We start from the raw sequence: 18758 nt of genomic DNA, 5'->3' as shown, positions 1-18758 counted from the left end.
CCACTCCTAAGGTGGGCATTGGCCTGGGGCAGCGTTAGACCTTGGGCAGATTAGAGTTTAGACTCAGGGGTTTCACTTCCAGCTCTTAACATTCTGTGTTCTATCATTCCAAGATCTATGTTCTAAGGCCCCTTCTGCCTCTAATAGTCCATGTTCTGTGGTTCTTTCCAGTTCTGACATTTTGTCCTCTAAGACTCCTTTCAGCCCTGATATTCTGTCATTAAGTGAATTGAATTTTTCACATGTATCATCTGAGCATGCTTGGGAGCATGCAGAGACCTGGCACCAGAGATGCCTTTAAGGGGCTCTAGAAACATGAGCTAGGCTTTTTATCCCAGCTCTAAAGATTCTATGGCTTCTTTGAACTCCCTGTTCTCCCCACCTCCCTCAAGGACCAAGGCAGGGCCAGGTCCACTCTCAATATTGGTGAAGACCCTGCCTTCTTGAGCAAGAAGTACCTGTAAGTCTGGGCAATTACTGGCACCTGAAAGAGAACCCACCTGAGGGGAAATGGGCACTCAGAGTAAACAGGAAGGCATGTCCCATCAAGCCTGCCAGAGTGAAAAGCAGGGGTCACAAAGAAATTTGCCATAGCTCCCCAAAGATTATAGGAAGAAGGAAGGACAGCATGGGGGAGGTCAGGCAGGAAAAGCCCTCCAAAGAGGGTAGCTAGGCTCTGGGAGATGACAATTTGCCTCATGCATCATGTCTTCCCAAGACATCACTCTCTTATGGCTTTGGTAGGCCAGTCCTGCAGCCTCCAGTATTGGCTCTGCAGCATAGTTTCATACCCTTAGTATCTCTTGGTTATGGAATGAGGGGAAGAGGAGCAAAAGAAAGGGGAGGAGATCAGCAAAACTCAGACATGGTCTCCCAAGGTGAATATTTATATGGGATGGCATTATCTGGGCTCATCCACTTACTATGTGACCTCAAAGAGAAGTCACTTAAACAGAAACCTCAGTTTTTCAATCTGTCAAATGGAGATACTCACCATGCTGCTGGGAGGATGGAATGAGAAGACAAGGTTTTTGAAATACCTGAATCAGGAACTCATTTTTTTGAGATTTTTTTATTTTTAGCTTACAACTTTCAGTTCTACCTAATTTTGAGTTCTAGATTTTCTCCCCCCTGCCTCCCTAAGAGGGCATGGAATCCGATATATCTTCTACATATAACTCCGCATTGAACTTATTTACACAATAGTCAAGTTGTAAAGAAGAATTATGACCAATGGAATGAATCATGGGAAAAAACAAACAAACAAAACAAAAAAAAACCCAAAAACAAAAGAGAAAAAAAAACAAAGGGAAAAAAAGGCCAGCATTAAGTGTGCCTCAATCTGCATTCAGTCTCCGTAGTTCTTCCTCTGGATGTAGAAAGCTCTCTCCATCATGAGTCCTTTGGAGTTGTCTTTGTACCTTGTATTGCTGAGAAGAGCCAAGTCTATCAGGGTTAGTCATCACAGAATCCATTTGTCTGTGGTTGTGTAATGTTTTCCTAGTTCTGCTCCGCTCACCCAGCATTATATTGTGTAGGTTTTTCCAGGTTATTATGAAGTCCATATCATCCCCATTTCTTATAGCACAATAGTATTCCATTACCTTCATATACCACAGCTTGTTTAGCCATTCCCCAATTGATGATCATCCCCTTGATTTCCAATTCTTTGCCACCACAAAAAGAGCTGCTATAAATATTTTTGTACATACGGGTCCTTTTCCCACTTGTGTGAGCTCTTTGGGATACAACCCTAGAAGCGGTATTGCTGGGTCAAAGGATATGAACATTTTTATAGCCCTTTGGGCATAGTTCCAAATTGCTCTCCAGAATGGCTGGATCAGTTCACAACTCCACCAGCAATGTAACAATGTTCCAATTTTCCCACATCCTCTCCAGCATTTATTATTTTCCTGTTTTGTCATTTTAGCCAATCTGACAGGAGAGATGTGGTATCTAAGGGTTGTTTTGATTTGCATTTCTCTGATCAGTAGTGATTTAGAGCATTTTTTCATATGCCTGTAGATATCTTTAATTTCTTCCTCTGAAAACTGCCTGTTCATATCCTTTGACCATTTCTTAACTGGGGAATGACTTGTATTCCTATAGATTTGGCTCAGTTCTCTGTACATTTTGGAGATGAGGCTTTTATCAGAGACACTAGTTGTAAAGATTTTCTCCCAATTTTCTGTGAAGCAGGAACTCTTAACCTGTTTTGTATCATGGACCTTTCTAGCAGCCTGGTAAAGCCTATGGATCTCTTCTTACAATAATGTGTTTAAATGCATAAAATAAAACTCATAGGATTACAAAGGAAACAATTTATATATATATATATATACATATATATATTTTATAGTATAAAATATAATTATATATTTACGTATTGCAGGTAAATATACATATTTTAAAATTCACAGACCCCAGGTTAAGAATGTCTGATCTAGCATATTTCAGGCAGCTAAGGCTCAGAATAGCTTGTACACTTGTATAGCTTGTAAATAGCCCAACTGTGGGGCAGCTAGGTGGTATAGTCAGTAGAGCACCAGCCCTGGAGTCAGGAGGACCTGAGTTCAAATCCGGCCTCAGACACTTGACACACTTACTAGCTGTGTGACCTTGGGCAAGTCACTTAACCCCAACTACCTTGCCTTCCCCTCTCCAAAAAAAGGAGATTATAATAAATAGCCAAACTGAGGTTTGAATTCAGTACTTCTGGCTCCAGTGACAATTATATATACAATATGCAATTGAAGGTAATGTGATATAACAGAAAGAGAACTGTATTTGAAGTCAGAGATCCCGGGTTCAAATCTTGAATCAGTTATTTGCTACGTGTGTGACCCCAGGCAGATCACTTTAATCTCTCTGGGTGGGCCTCACTTTCCCCCATTCTCCCCCAAGTGAGAATGTTGGGCCAGACCAACATCTCAGGTCCCTTTCAACTCCGAAGTCCTATGTTCCAAGGGCTTCTGAGGACCATAGTTTCCTTCCATCTGCTCTGTTTTAAAGTCTCTTCCTCTCTTCCCTGCCCCTACCCCCAGTATCTTCGCCGTTTGGAAGCTGAGAAATTGAGGCTGGCAGAGGAGGAGAAACTGAAAAAGGAGATGAGTGCGAAGAAGGCAAAGGAGGAGGCAGAGAAGAAACATCAGGTAAGCGAAGGGGAAAGGCCCAGGATCCAAAGGCCAGGGGCGCCCCAGGCCTTCTCTCTCTTCTCTGCTCTGGGCTTCACTGAGGTTTTCCAGGAATGGTGTTCTCAGGACCAAGGGGGTCCAGCAGAAGGGGAGTGGTGTGGTAGATTGGGGGTGGGGGTGGCACAGTATGGACCAATCCATCAGCAGAAAATAAATCAAAGTAAAATCAGGTGGCAGCCAGGTGGTTCAGTGGATAGAGTCTTGGGCCCGGAACCAGGAAGACTCATTTTCCTGAGTTCTAATCTGGCTTCAGACACTTATTGGCCCTGTGACCCTGGGCAATTCACTTTCCCCTGTTTGCCTCAGATTCCTCAACTGTAAAAAGAGCCAGAGAAGGAAATGGCAAACCACTCCAATATCTTTGCCAAAAACCCCAAATGGGGTCATGAAGAATTGGGCATGACTGAAATGACTCAACAACAAAAAAATCAGGCAGATGGGTTCTGAATCAGGGAGGTCTGGCAGCAAATGGCAGGGACCCAGCCTCAGGGGGTAGGTTTCCAATCCAGGGAAGGGCTCCATACCCTGTGAGGACTGACCAAAACAAGGAAGATTCCTAGAAGGAAAGGCCTCCAGTTCCTTTGGAGTTCAGGGTAGGCAACAAAGGCAGGGACTTTTGGTTGAAAACAAGGACCCAGCTCCTAAGACTGGGACATAAATTGAGGGGTTCATCATTGAGGAATGAGCTTCCCCAGTGCAACCACCCACTCAGAGCAAAAGCTGAACGCTAAGCCACCAAGCTCAGGAGCCAAGTATCCATATATCTCTTCTGCTTGGGGATGGGTTGGTCTTAGGAGATGGGGAGAGAGAGAGTCCCTAGCTAGGGACCCTGGAGACAATTTGGGGGTAAGAAGTTAGGCTGGCCATTACAGCTCTTCTCCCTCTCCAAGGCAACCATACCAGCTCCAGACCATTCTGTATTCTAGGAACACTTCGGCATAAAACAATAGCACATCTATAGCTCAAACTTTGATGCCCCTGGCCCCACCCAAACAGGGATGGCCCCGAGGCAGGGGGCACAGTAGAAAACTGTCAGAAGACCTAGGTTTAAGTGTTGATGCGAAGACTTCCTAGTTTTGTGATGATGGTGGACATATTTCACTTCTTTCTGGCTTCACTTTCCTCATTTGCAAAGTAGGGGATACTAATGCCTGCTGCTGGAGAGGCAAGGTGTTACGATGCATAGAGAGTCAAGGGGGTTACATACTGGGCAAGGCATTTAGTGCCCCTCTAAGATACTACTGGTCTGGATTGGTAAAAAAAAAAAAAGCTTGAAAGCATCATTGCCCTAAAGCTGGAAGGGACCTCAGAGGCATCTAATCCAACCCTGTCATATTACAAGTGAGGAAACTGAGGTCTAGGGAAGTTAAGTGACTTGCCAAGGGTCCCATAGGCAGTGAGTATCGGAGGTAGGATTTGAATGTGGATGCTCTAATTTCAGAGTTAATGATCACTCCACCAAACCAAGCCTTAGCAAGAGTTTCCTCCAGTAAGGAGATCACAGATTTGGTTAAAAAATAATCATTTTCATCATTATTGTCCTAACCCCCGGTGTGAGGAAAGTGATTTTTGTAAACCTTAGCGAATCATGGAAACAGGAGCTAATATTTTCCAACCCAGCCATGATGAGGCTTTTGTGTGCTCTTAGCAAAGTCTGAGAATGGGTCTTCCCCTGTATTCTCTTTAATAATATTTTATTTTTCCTCCAATTACATGTAAAAATTTTTTTAACATTCATCTTAAAAAAATTAAGTTCCAAATTCTATCCCTCTCTTCCTCCCCTCTCCCCTTCCTGAGACAAGAAGCAGTCTGACATAGATTATACATGTGCAATCATGTAAAATATTTCTATATTAGTCATTTTATGCAAGAGGACTCAAAAAGAAAAAAAGAAAAGAAAAGGAAAGGAAGAAAGAAAGAAAGAAAGAAAGAAAGAAAGAAAGAAAGAAAGAAAGAAAGAAAGAAAGAAAGAAAGAAGGAGAAAAAAAGAGGAAAAATAGTATGCTTCGGTCTATATTCAGACAACATCAATTCTTTCTTTGAAGTTGGAAAGCATTTTTCATCATGAGTCCTTCGGGATTGTCTCAGATCACTGTATTGCTGAGAATAGCCAAGACCTTCACAGTTCTTCATCGTATAACATTGTTGTTACTGTGTATGATGTTCTCCTGGTTCTGCTCACTTCACTTTGTATCAGTCCATGTAAGTCTTCCCAGGTTTCTCTGTAATCATCCTGCTTGTCAGTTCTTATAGCAAAATAATATTCCATTACAATCATATACCACAACTGGTTCAGCCATTCCCCAATTAATGGGCATCCTCTCAATGTCTAATTCTTAGCCACCACAAAAAGAGCTGCTATAAATATTTTTACACAAATAGATCCTTTCCCTTTTTTGATCTCTTTGTTTTACCCTATATTATTGACCATGACAACGTGTGAGACTTAGTATCTAATAAAAATAATGGAAATAATAGGGAAGGAAAGGGAAAAAGCACTTATTAAATCCCTACTATGTATAGCCAGCTGCTGTGCTAACCACTTTACAGCCTACAGCCAGCCATGGTGCTAAACACATTACAGATAATCATCTCATTTAATAGCTCACATTTCTGTGCCACTTTGTACATTACAACTCTCTGAGGCAGTTAGTGAGGTAGGTAGTAGAAGTGTTATTTTCATTTTACAAATGAGGAAACTGAGGATCAGAGACATTTAAATGACTTATCGAGGATCACCTAGCTAGTCCAAACCAGGGATTGAACATGGGTGTTCTAAAGACCCCCAGGGAATGGAATTTTCTGTCATTCAAAATATGAGCACTTAACAATCCAAGGGGTCTCTTGTATCTCAAATGTGTAATGCCTGAAGTACCCGCCTCTCTTGCCTGACTTCTCAGTTAAGTTCAGTAAACATTTACTAAGTTCTTGCCATGTGATGGCACTATGTTGGGTGCTAGGGAAGTTACAGATCTTAGATGAGTCAGCAAGCCTTTATTAAGCAACTACTGTGTGCCAGGTTAAAAACTAGGGATTAAAAAAAGAGGCCATAAAGCAAACAGTCCTTGCTTTTAAGAAGCTTCCAGTCCAAAGGGGGAAAAACATGCAAACAACTATGTACCAACAAGAGATACACAGGATATTTTGGAGATAATCACTAGAGAGAAGGCACTGGAATTTAAGGGGAAATGGGAAAGGTTTGTAGAAAGTGCGATTTTAGCTGGGACTTGAAAGAAATCAAGGGAAGTGGGAGTCGGAGATAAGGAGAGAGTGCATTCCAGGCATGGGGGACAGCTGTCACAGAACTTATAGTCCAGAAAGATGTGAGCACACCTTGGAAGCAGGAGGACCTGGGTTCAAATCCAGCCTCAGACACTTGACACTTGTCACTTACTAGTTTTGTGACTCTGGGCAAGTCACTTAACCCTAATTACCTCACCAAGCCCCCCCCCCCCCAAAAGAAAGATGTGAGCATAACTAATTATAGTGAAAATCTATGTGATTAGTGCATTAAAAGAGTCAGTATGGCCTACTGGGCAGAGCTCTTGGCCCAGCAGTCAGGAAGACCTAGGTTCTAATTCCACCTCTGACACTCACCAACTGGTTGGACCCCATGGGCAAGTCATTTAACCTCTCCATGTGTCAGACTATTCTCTGATGCTAGATTATAGACAGATTAGAATCTGGGTCAGTTTCCAAGCATGTGAAATCACAGGTTCTTCAGTATTTGACAATGCATTGTTTGGTCGTTTCAAGTTGTGTCTGATTCTTTGTTTTCTTGGCAAAGATAGTAGAGTAGTTTGCCATTTCCTTCTCCAGTGGCAAACAGAGGTTAAGTAACTTGACCAAGGTCACACAGCTAAGAAGTTTCTGAGACTGGATTTGCACTCAGGGCTTCCTGACTCCAAGCCCAACATTTTGCGCACTATGGCACCACCGCGCTGCTCCCGACAGCAGAATAAAGCAGTGCTCATGAGAAGCAGCATGGAAAGATGCCTGAGTCTGGAGTAATTCTCCTGGTCCTGGTTAAACAGAGATGGCTTTGAGGCAGGGGCGCAGCAGAAAACTATCAGAAAATCTAGATTCAAGTTCTAGTGTGAAGACTTGAAATCTGGCTGTGATTTCTGCTAGCTGTGTGGCCTGAAGTCACTTAACTTAATGTCATCTATAAAATGAGTTGGCTTGATTGTAAGATTCCCCCCCCCCCCAGTTCTGTCTTGGATCCTATGATCCTAAGTGATTGCCCCAAACAGCCTGCATACAAACTGTGCTATGTGAGATCACGGTTTCCCCAACTCTCAGAGCTGGAAGAAGACCATAAACCATGTGGGCCAAGCTGTTCCTGAACAAGAATCCCCTCTGTGACATCACACACCGCCCCTGCTTGAAGACTGTCAAGCAGCCAGCTCTACCTTGGGATGGTGCTTATGGGAAATCATTCATTCTATAAAGTCAAAATTGGCCCTTTTGTCACTTTCGTCCTTTTTTATCTACTGGGACCAAGAAGAACACATGATAATCCTTCAGCTGCTTGAAGCTAGCTGTCACAGCCTCTCCCTCCAAGTCTTCTCCAGACTGAACACCTGCAGTTCCTTTAACCGCTCCTCATGTGGTGTGCTCTTGGCCCTTCACCATCTGGTACCCAGAGCAGTGCCTGGCACAGAATGGATGTTAAATGTTTGTTGATCAGTTGATTGATTTCAATTGCCCTCCTCCAGGTCTGTTCCAGCTTCTCATTATTCCTTCTAAAATGTGCCATCCAGATCATATTTCAGATGGGATCTGACCAGGACTTTAGCCCTGGCTTTGCCCTCTGATCCTTGTGTGACTTGTAATTGTCGTGGACTGACTTTGTTCCATGCCTGGAATGTTCTCTCTCCTCACGTCCACCTTCTGGCTTTCCTAGATTCCATTAAGTTTCTGCTCAACTCCATCCTTCTGCAGGAGACCTTTCCAGGACACTCTTTGCACTCCCTCCACCATCCGGCTGCTGGTGGCTTCTCTGAGATTTCCTCTCATTTACGTTGTATTACATCTTGTAGATACATGTTGTCTCTCTTGTTAGAATGTGAGCTCCTTGAAGGCAGAGCCTGTGTTTTTACCTTTCTTTGTATCTGTTGACCTTATACAGTGCCTGGCACATAGTAAGCACCTAATACATGCTTTTGGGTAAGCAGAGTTGATCAGCCATGATTGCAGAGAACGACGTCCTTCCATCTCCCTTCTGCCCATAGGTGCGCCTGGCTCAGCTGGCCCGGGAAGATGCTGAGAGGGAAGTGAAGGAGAAAGAAGAAGCCCGGAGGAAAAAGGAGCTGCTAGATAAGATGGAGAGAGCCCGCAATGAGCCTGTCAATGATTCTGATATGGTGGACAAAATGTTTGGCTTCCTGGGAACGACATCATCGCTGCCAGGCCAGGAGGGCCAGGCACCCACTGGTTTCGAGGTAATTCTTTGGGGAGGGGACAGCCCCAGAGGGAATCCCCATGACATCTCCCCAGCCCCTCTGTCTGGTAGGTGGGAAGGGTGTGGTAGTGGGCTGGTGAGCTACAGACTAACCAAGTTCCATGCAGGAAAGTGATCAGAGCCAGAGTGCTCTGGCAGCAGGGGAAGGTCTATGTTGGATGAGTAGAAAGAGCTTTGAATCTGGAGAACTAGGACCTGGGTTCAGATCCTTCCTTTGGCTACTCACTTGGCTGTGTAACTTTGGGCAAGTCAGTTCCCATCTCTGGGAATCAATTTCCTAAACAGCATGATGGGCGTAAAATAGATGACTACTCAGGACCCGCCTTTCAGGTCTAATATGCTATGCCCTCTGGCTCTGACAGACATTCTGTGTTCGTGTGTTCTAATATTCTATATTCTAAGGTTCCTTCCAGCTCCTACATTCTAAGGCCCCTTACAGCTCTGACATTCTGCTTTCTAAGGTTCCTTCTAGCTCTGACATTCTATGTTCTTGTGTTCTAACATTCTATATACCAAGGTCCAGCTCCTACATTCTATGCTCTAAGGTCCCTTGCAGTTCTGACATTCTGTGTTTTTAGGTCCCTTCTAGCTCCGAAATTCTGTGTTCTAAGGTTTCTCCCAGCTCTGACAGTCTATGTTCTATGTTCTAGAATTCTTTGTTCTAAGACCCCTTCCAGCTCTGACATTTCATATTCTAAAGCCCATCCCAGCTCCAACAATCTATGGTTCTATGTCGAGGATTGACTTCTGCATGGGTCTGAGGCATGAAGGTTCTTGGATCCCCTCTCCTCCACTATCTCCCTACCCAGCCAGACTCATAGCCTCTGAAAACCAACTTGCTGTTCCTTCCCCAGGACCTAGAGCGATCCAAGAAGTTCATGGTGGAGGATGACCTGGATTCAGCCCTGCCCCTCCCAGATGAGGAAGAGGAGGACCTCTCCCAGTACAAGTTTGCCAAGTTTGCAGCCACCTACTTTCAGGGCACGACCACACATACCTACACCCGGAGGCCCCTCAAGCAGCCTTTGCTCTATCATGATGATGAAGGAGACCAGCTGGTGAGGCCACGAGGGCATCAGAGGGGTCCTAGGACTATGGGCGAGGGGAAGAGAAAGTCTTAAATATAGATGTAGCTAACAGGATGATGTAATGAAAGGAGCACCGGCTGTAGAGGCAAGAGACTTGGGTTTGAATTCTAGCTCTGCTGGGACAATTGACTGACCTCCATTTCCTCTTCCCTAAAATGAGGGGGTTGGACTCAGTGGCCTCTAAAGTCCCTTTCCTTTCATATTCTTAAGTCTGGCGGCTACTGGGGTCCCTACTTTTCTTAAGCTAGACCAGTTACACTTAGTAATTCTGAGGGCCACCTTGCAGATGACCAGAGCTGCCTGAAGACAAACATGTCCCCTAGATCAGTATGGGTACTTTAGAGCAAAGTGATGGGAATGCAGGTGCAGAGGTGAAAGAAGCCAAAAAGTGCATTAAGTGCTTACTATGTGCCTAGCACTGTGCTAAGCTCTGGAATACAAAGAACAGTAATGAAAACAAAACCCCAAACCCAGCGTTTGCCCTCAAGAAGCTCACATTCGAAAAAAGGAGAGAACATGTAAACATACGTATAAGATCTGTATAGAGCGTATGAAGGTCATATGAGGGAACAGGAGCAGCCGGGGGCAGAAGCGGTGGGAAACAGGAGCAGCTGGAGGGAGAGGGAAAGGCCACCTGCAGAAGAGGCTGGAGCTAAGTCTAGGAGGAAGCTGAGAGCTGGAGGAGAGGACCGTGAGTGTTCCCGGCATGAGGAATAGGGAGTGGGTAAGTATATAAAATACTTAGAAAACCCTAACGCACAAAATAAGGGTGATCTCATCGGCATAAGGAGCCCCAGAGCTTGGAGAAGTGAAGGACCTGCCCACTCGACCAGGCTCACCCAGCCTGTAGGTGTCAGAGGCAGGACACGAACCCGGGGCTTCCCAGATTTGCAGACAGTCCTCCACCCAGTGTACTGTACTGCCCCAGGCTTTAGTAATGATAGCAGCAGTGGTAGTCACAGAAGTGGCAGCAGTGGCAGCCCCAGTAGTAGTGGTAGGGGTAATAGTAGCGGGAGTAGCAACATTAGTAGTCGTGGTAGTAGTAGCAGCGGCAGTAGCGGTAGTAGTACTAGTAGTAGTAATTGTGGTAGTATAGGGGTGGTGGGTCCTGGTAATTTCACCCCCCTAGGGATAGTTTCAGGAAAATATAAAAGGCAATACCCCAAATCTAATGGGGCTGGTCTTTATCCTCACCAGTAAGGCAGCGAGGTGGCTCAGTGGAGAGAGCTCTGGGTCTGGAGTCAGGAAGACCCGAGTTCAAATCCAGCCTCAGACTATTAGCTAGGCGATCCTTGGCAAGTCACCTTTACCTCTGTCTGCCTCAGTTTCCTCAACTGTAAAATGGGGAGTTGTTGAGGATCAAATGAGATATTTGTAAAGCACTTAGCACAGCGTGTGGCACCTTTTTGTTATTGTTGAGACGTTTCAGTCGTGTCAGTCTCTTCATGACCCCATTTTGGGGTTTTCTTGGCAATGATACTAGAGCACTTTGCCATTTCCTTCTCCAGCTCATTTTACAGATGAGGAAACTGAGGCAAACTGGGTTAAGTGACTTGCTCATGGCCACACTGCTAGTGTGAATATGAGGTCAGATTTGAACTCAGGTCCTCCTGACTCTAGGCCTGATCCACCGCATCACCTAGCCACTCCGTGTGGCACATAATAGACATTTAGCAAATGCTTGTTTCTGTTCTTCCTTGCCACAACTGGCCCCATTATTCTGTAGAGCTAGATAGAGCATGCTACAGTATCACCGCAAACACCTAAATTCTGATCGTGCCATTACTATCTGTAGGATGTTGCTAAAGTCGGGTATGTACTCTCTGCCTCAGTGGCCCTGTTCCTGAAGATGGGAATAATAACCCCTTTCCTGCTTCCCTCAACAAAGATTCTATAAGGAAAAAATCATAGGCTAAATACTAGAAGAGATCTTAGGAGCCACAAAGTCCAGTCCTCTCTTTTTATAGATTAGTAACCTGAGTCATAAAGAAACGTAGTCACTTTTCTAGAGACAAACATCGCCAATAAGTGTCTGAAGTAAGATTTGAACACAGATTTTCCTGACTTTGGGCACCTAGGGCGGGTAGGTAGCACGGTGGATAGAGCGCCGGGACTAGAGTCAGAAAGACTCATCTTCCTGAGTTCAAATCTGGTTTCAGACACTTACTAGCCGCTTGACCCTAGGCAAGTCACTTAACCATATTTGCCTCAATTTCCTTATCTGCAAATGAGCTAAGGAAGGAAATGGCAAACCACTCCAGGGTCTCTGCCAAGAAAACCTCACATGGGGTCATAAAAAGTCAGACATGACTGAAAAACAACTGACCAACAGAGCTAGTAAGTGTCTGAGGTAGGATTTGAACACAGGTCTTCCTATCTCTAAGTCAAGTGCCCTGTCCATTAGATCCTGTTGCCTCAATCTTGCCATTAACGGCAATTTGTAAAAATAAAGCATTGTATATATCTGAGGCTAGATCACCCTTAGAGCAGTTGTCTTAATATTGGGTTCACTTGTCTAAACAGGCAGCACTGGCGGTATGGATCACCATCCTTCGGTTTATGGGAGACCTTCCTGAGCCCAAGTACCATACAGCAATGAGCGATGGCAGTGAGAAGATCCCTGTGATGACCAAGATCTATGAGACACTAGGGAAGAAGACATACAAGAGGGAGCTGCAGGCCCTTCAGGGCGAGGGCGAGGTGAGGCGGATGCCACCTGCCTGCATAGTACATGGGGTGACCCAGACTGCTGCCTACTTAACAAAGCACTTCCTTTCTTTACTGATCAGTTACCCCATCTATAAAATGGCATAATAATAATACTGCTCCCTTCTGACTCCTGGGGTTGTTGTGAGGACCCAGTGAGATGTCCGAGAAGAACTTTGTAAGGGTAAATCACTAGGAGCCATTATTTATTATTTCTTCAATACTTCGGTGACTCCCAATTTGTACGAGGCTATACACATGTAACAAAGGCCTACGTGTAACAGGGGTGTGTATGGATCGATATGGAGATGCCTCAACCCAACCAAAGAGCCTGGATTTCTACCTTTGTTGGGAGGAGGAGAGGGACCACAGCCGTGGTTTGGAACTCACTTCCTTGCTCTCCTATCTTCTCCTTTTTTAAAACAGTATTTTATTTTTTTCCCCAATTACACATCAAAATCTTTAGCATTCATTTTTACAAGATTTTGAGTTCCAAATTTTTTCCCTCTCTTCTTCTGAAAATGGTATACAATTTGATATATGTTATACATTTGCTATCATTTGCTAATTTTCCAAATTAGTCACAGATGTGAAAAAAGAAACATAAAGAAAAACCATGAGAAAGAATAAAGTAAGTGGAAAAAGTATATTTTGATCTCCATTCAGAGTCCATCAGTTCTTTATCTGATGTGCTTAGCATTTTCCTTTGTACTTGTCTTGGATCATTGTGCTGCTGAGAAGAGTTGAGTCATTCATAGCTGATCATCACACAATATTGCTGATACTGTGTACAGTGTTTTCCTGGTTCTTCTCATTTCACTTTGCATCAGTTTGTACAAGTCTTTCCAGGATTTTCTGAAATCTGCCTTCTCCTATCTTCTTTCAGGGCACCAGACCGGAATTATTCCTACCTACTACACATCAGAAATTTAAAGTAGGGGTATGGTTCTTTTGGGGTTCAGGATAAAAGCCACTTTCTCTGGTCACTCTAAGTTATTTTCCATCTTTCCCACCTCTGCCAGACTGGGTAAGGTAGGGTTAGAGACTGGAACGTGAGAACTAGGTTTATTTTATCCCAGGAGGGTAACTGTTATGTTTAATTTTGTACAGTTTGCTCCCTTCCCACCAGAAACAGCAGTTAGGCCAATTTTGGCTGAAACAGAAAATATACAAGAGAATCACATGCAGTAACCCTGCCAAGTGGCACTAGAGTCAAGATTGTTCAAGCCTTTAAATGCCAAGCTGAGGAGTTTCCATTTTAGTTTAGGGATGTCAGGAAACCGCTGAAAATTCTTGAGCAGTGATTTGCGCAGTCACACAGTGAGTCAGTGAGTGACAGAGTCAGGACCTTCAGCACTCACTCCAGCTTTCTCCTTCCCAAGCCAGGCCTCTTTCTCTTTCACTAACTGCCTTATACCAGTGGCTTGTTTCAGGCCAATCCTTTGAACCAAATCCTTTTCCCCCCTTTAGGGCGGACACTCAGACGGCCTCAAGAAGAGCAGTGTGAGACATAAACTGGTCCACCTGACGCTGAAGAAAAAATCAAAGTTGACAGAAGAGGTGAGGGCAGCTAACGTTCTACTCTGGTGCAAATGAGCATAGTGTAAGGGAGGGTGAGGGATAGGGCCAGGGACAAAACTCAAGTACTCCAGGAAATTTAAGGAAGGGAACAAGCATTTATTAAGCACCTACTATGTGCCAGGCATTGTGCTAAATGCTTTACAAATTTGATCACATTTGATCTTCATAACAGTCCTAGGAGGTACGTGCTTTATAGTTGAGGAAACTGAGGAAGACAGAGATTAAGTGACTTTCCCAGGGTCACACAGCTGTCTGAGGTCATATTTGAACTCAGGTCTTCCTGACTTCAGGCCCAACTATCTATCTACTGCACCACCTGGCTGCCTCTAAGCAAGGGAGAATACCGCCTTTGGAGCTGGGGAGTGATGTGATCAGACTTGTACCTTGGACAGCTGTGGTGAGAGAGCCAGGAGGCAGGGACACCATTAGGAAGTTATTATAGTTTATACATACATCCCTCACTCCCTCCATTCACCGAATTCAACAAGCATTTATTGAGTGCCTACTAAATGCAAAGTGAAAGACAGTTATAGTTTATCCATAAGTCCCTCTCTCCCTCCACTCGTCTATTCCAACAGGCATTTTTAAGTGCTTACTATATCCAAAATGAGAGGCAATTATTACAATTATACATCTCTCCACTCACCTAATTCAACAAGCCTTAAATGAGTGCCCATTACATGCAAAGTGAGAGGCAGAATGACACAGTAGAGATCTTGCCTCTTGAGTCTGAGAGCCCTGGTCTCAGGGGCCTCTCACCTCTGACACGTTCTGGCTTCCTTAACCTGTCCTCGCTCCAGTTCAGTGGAGTCAAACTCAAACTGTATATAAGGATCCCTGCAGGCTGTACATTGACTTAGAACACTACACATGAACGTTTTCTATGTTCTATTGTGTTTTTCTTTATTTTGTTAAATATTTCCCAATTACATTTTAATCTAGTTTCCACACTCAAGAGGGTTTGACACTCTTAACATTGTAAGTTGCAGAGGAGGGGCCACGAGGAGACAGAGGGAGTTTCCTCCTTTGGGAACTTCCCATATTATACTTTTTAAAAGGTGCAATGCACTAGGCTAGCCATGGGGAATGTGAAAAGTCAGAAAACAGTCCTTGCCCCCAGGAACTACAGGGGGAATACAACATGGAAAGAGATAATGGTTGTGGGCAGGAAAAATCAGGGAGGGCTTCAGTGAGGAAGTGAGACAGATCAGGGGAGGCTTCCCTTAGCTGGCTGTGCAGATGCTTAGTCTTCAGAGTAGCTGTGGATCCTAAGAGGCACCAGGCGCAGCCTTTGCAAAGGTTTGGAGGCGGCAGGATGGGAGACGCTAAGTTTGGGGGTCAGAAAATAAACCAGTTTGTTTAGAATGAAGAAAAGGGGGGGGGATGCAATATAAGCCTGGAAGGAAGGTGGCTAGAGCCTGATTCTGAGGGACTTTACAGGACCATCTAAAGAGTCTGTCTCTTATTCTACGGACAATAGGGAGCCATTGAAAATCTTGAGAAGGGGAGTGATATGATGCTTTAAGAAAATTATTGTGGTACGTATGTGGAGGGGATATTGGAGAGGAAAAGAAAAATTCTATCTAATTAATTTTTTTATGTTTAATTCATGCTTTAAAAGCACTACTAGCATTTCCCCAAACCTGACTCAGTAGAATTTTTGGCAAAAAAATCGGAGTATTTTACATAAAAATATAAACATAAACACCCATCAGGCACACAGCAGCTGCTTAATACATGCTACTTGTTTCCTTCTAACGAGCATTTGCTTGTATTGCTTATGTGGGCAGTTTGGTGCAACAGTGTGCATGGGAGATGGGAGGGGCCCTCTATTATAAGTAGGTGCATGGCCCTGCTGCTCTCCAGGCTGTATCCATCAATAAACACAAAGTGAAGCCTGGACCACGGTTTGTTGGTGTTAATCAGGGTGGGCTTCCTGAATGAGGTGAGTCCTGGGTCAAAGCTAGAGACATGAATTTATAGAGAAATATGGTAAGGGAAGGATAGTCGAGCTCAAAGGATGCAGGGAGAATTGAGAATCACAGAGCAAGAGTCAGCAGAAGAGAGAGGTTTAGAGGGAAAGACCAGGAGAGAAATCTAGAAGGACTCAGTGCCCTGCTTCAGTTCTGCCAGTTAGATTTAGAAGAAATAAGGAGACCTGTGGTTCTGGGATTCAGACCTAGCCAAACATAAAGTTGCCAGTTCACTTAATTGCTTCTGGGTCATTTTTCCCCATTCTTATTTCTGACCTTTTAGGTAACCAAGAGACTGCATGATGGGGAGTCTACGGTCCAGGGAAACAGTATGCTGGAGGACCGGCCCACCTCTAACCTGGAGAAGCTTCACTTCATCATTGGGAATGGCATCCTGCGGCCTGCTCTGAGGTACACGGGAACAGGAAGCAGTCTGGAGGAGAGAAGAATGATGGGAGGACTGGTCTAGAGAAAAAGTGAGCTGCCTTGTTCAGCTCTGCCCTAGAGGACAGAATTAGGACTGGTGGGTGGGTGCTGTGGGAATGCCACTTTTGGCTCAATATAAGAAATTAGAGCTTCTCCCAGAAGTGAGGTGGGCAGCCTGGTGAGGTAGGAAGCTCCACGTTTCTGCAGGTGTTCAAGCAGAAGCTAGGTGATCCCTGTCAGGGATGTCATAGTATTTCCTCCTGAAGTCATTCAGACTAGACACTCCTTCCAACTCAGAGCCTAAGATTCTGCCTTTCATGATTCTAAGATACAGATGTTTTTAGTGTAGTAGTGACCACTCTGGCCCCTCCTTCCTGAAGAACAGGTGTTATATCTCCTTTCTTCCCCCAGAGTACTCCAGAACCCTTAACGAGATCAGGGGTATCTAGTCTCTGACACTGGCTGAAGTTCCACCAATTGTGTTCCCACAATTTTAGGCAGCCCTAGTACTCCAGTTCCGTTTAATCATGTAGTAGTCAGATTAGCCTTTATAGAAGACTATTTACTTGTATAGAAAGAGCAAACATACAGATGTTCCCCCCTTCCACATGGTGGGGCAGGTGGGCAGGAGGATATAATTCCCTCTCATACCATCTCAGCCTCTGGGGAGGAGAGGAAGATTAGGTTCACAATTTTATTCAGTTTCTGTATAGCATTAGGCCCACCTTGTTCCAAGCTCAAAGCCCCAGCACCCTGGACTTCTTGGGGCTTCTCTGCTGGGCTAGCAGCAACAATCAGCCCAGAATCCTGGCTCCAGGGTCGCCATGGCCAGAGCTCCCAGATCTGGGGATTCCACTGCCTGAGCCTAGAACTGAAAAGGACAAATGACACGAACCCCAACCCCAGCCTCGGTTCTTGTGGCCACATAGGTGCTGGCTGGAGCAGGGGTGGAGAGAGGTAGCCCTGCCCCCCCTCCCTTGCCTAGGGCATGGTGCTCATGGTTCTGAAGAAACAGAATCTTCTCCCCTGAGGGACAGAGCCAGATTGTCCCAGTCTGGCAGTGTTAAACCCTCAGATGTTTCTGACTGTGCTCAGGATCACACAGCTGGTGAGTTAACAGGTCTTTCTAGCCCTCTGCAATATGCCACCTATATATTCCATGAATGGAATCTAGTTCTCCTGACTCCAAATTCGGGGCTCTTTTTTTTAGAGGGGGGAAGGTAGGGCAATTGGAGTTAAGTGACTTGCCCAAGGTCACACAGCTAGTAAGTGTGTCAAGTGTCTGAGGCCGGATTTGAACTCAGGTCCTCCTGACTCCAGGGCTCTACTCATTGCACCACCTAGCTGCCCCTTGAGGAGTCTTTTCTCTCTGCTATTTAAGTCAGCGATACCCCATGTCCTAAGGGAATGTCATACTCATGTACATTTCTAGAACTGGCCCATTGGGTAGACGTCTAGGTGGAATAGTAGTTAAAGCCAGGACTTAGAGCCAGGCAGACCTGATTTTGAATACCAGCCTAGATGATTACTGGCTATATGACCCTGGACAAGTCCCTTATCCCCTCCAGGCCGCAGTCTCCTCAACTATAAAAATGAATATAATAATAAGATCCAATTAGATAGCAGGCTCACAGCCTAGGTAGGAGTCATCCTGTATTTCTCACTATTTCTTAACCAACCCCTATATCTCTTGCCAAGACCTGTCAATTTCCCATCTGCAACATCTCTCAAATATGCCCCCTTCTCTCCTCTGGCACTGCCACCCCTCTGGCGCAGACCCTTATCACCTAGATTCTTGCCGTAGCCTGTTGGTGGCTCTGCCTGCCTCGAGCCTCCTCCCACTCTAGTCCATCCTCCACTCAGCCACCAAAGTGATTTTCCTAAGATGCAGGTCCAATTGTGCCATCACCATCCCCCACTCAGTATACCCCAGTGGCTTCCTCTTGCCTCCAGGATCACAGTGCTCTGTTTACCATTAAAAGTCCTTCCCAACCCAGCCTCCTCCCATCTTTCCAGTCTTCTTATACCTTACTCCCCAGTATGTACTCTTTGATCCAGGGACACCGGCCTCCTGGCTAGTCCATGAACAAGGCACTCTGTCTCTTGACTATGGGCATTCTCTCTGGCTGTTCCTTTTGTCTGGAATATTCTCCCTCCTCTGCTCAGACTCCTGTCCCCTCTGGCTTCCTTTAAGTCTCAACTAAAATCCCACCTTCTAAACAAAGCCTTTCTCAATCCTTCTTAATTCCAGTGCCTTCCCTATGTTAATTATTTCCTATTTATCCTGAATATAGTTTGTTTGCACATATTTGTTTGCATGTTGTCT

At 44.9% G+C, this 18758-nt stretch overlaps 1 protein-coding gene across 2 annotated transcripts in view; it reads left to right on the top strand.

Moving 5' to 3' along the window:
• MYO7A (myosin VIIA) overlaps nt 1-18758 on the top strand; it is a 140748-nt gene that overhangs the window by 58315 nt on the left and 63675 nt on the right. For both annotated transcript variants that reach the window (XM_036745400.1, XM_036745399.1), the window contains exons 20-25: nt 3045-3152; nt 8429-8638; nt 9513-9716; nt 12270-12446; nt 13923-14012; nt 16290-16417. In XM_036745400.1, coding sequence (XP_036601295.1) covers nt 3045-3152; nt 8429-8638; nt 9513-9716; nt 12270-12446; nt 13923-14012; nt 16290-16417 — 917 coding nt within the window. The remainder of the gene's footprint in view (nt 1-3044; nt 3153-8428; nt 8639-9512; nt 9717-12269; nt 12447-13922; nt 14013-16289; nt 16418-18758) is intronic.

The sequence above is a fragment of the Trichosurus vulpecula genome, chromosome 2 (genome assembly GCF_011100635.1).
Source record: "Trichosurus vulpecula isolate mTriVul1 chromosome 2, mTriVul1.pri, whole genome shotgun sequence".
In the NCBI taxonomy this organism is placed as follows: domain Eukaryota; kingdom Metazoa; phylum Chordata; class Mammalia; order Diprotodontia; family Phalangeridae; genus Trichosurus; species Trichosurus vulpecula.
This window is presented reverse-complemented; position numbering and strand designations above follow the sequence as displayed.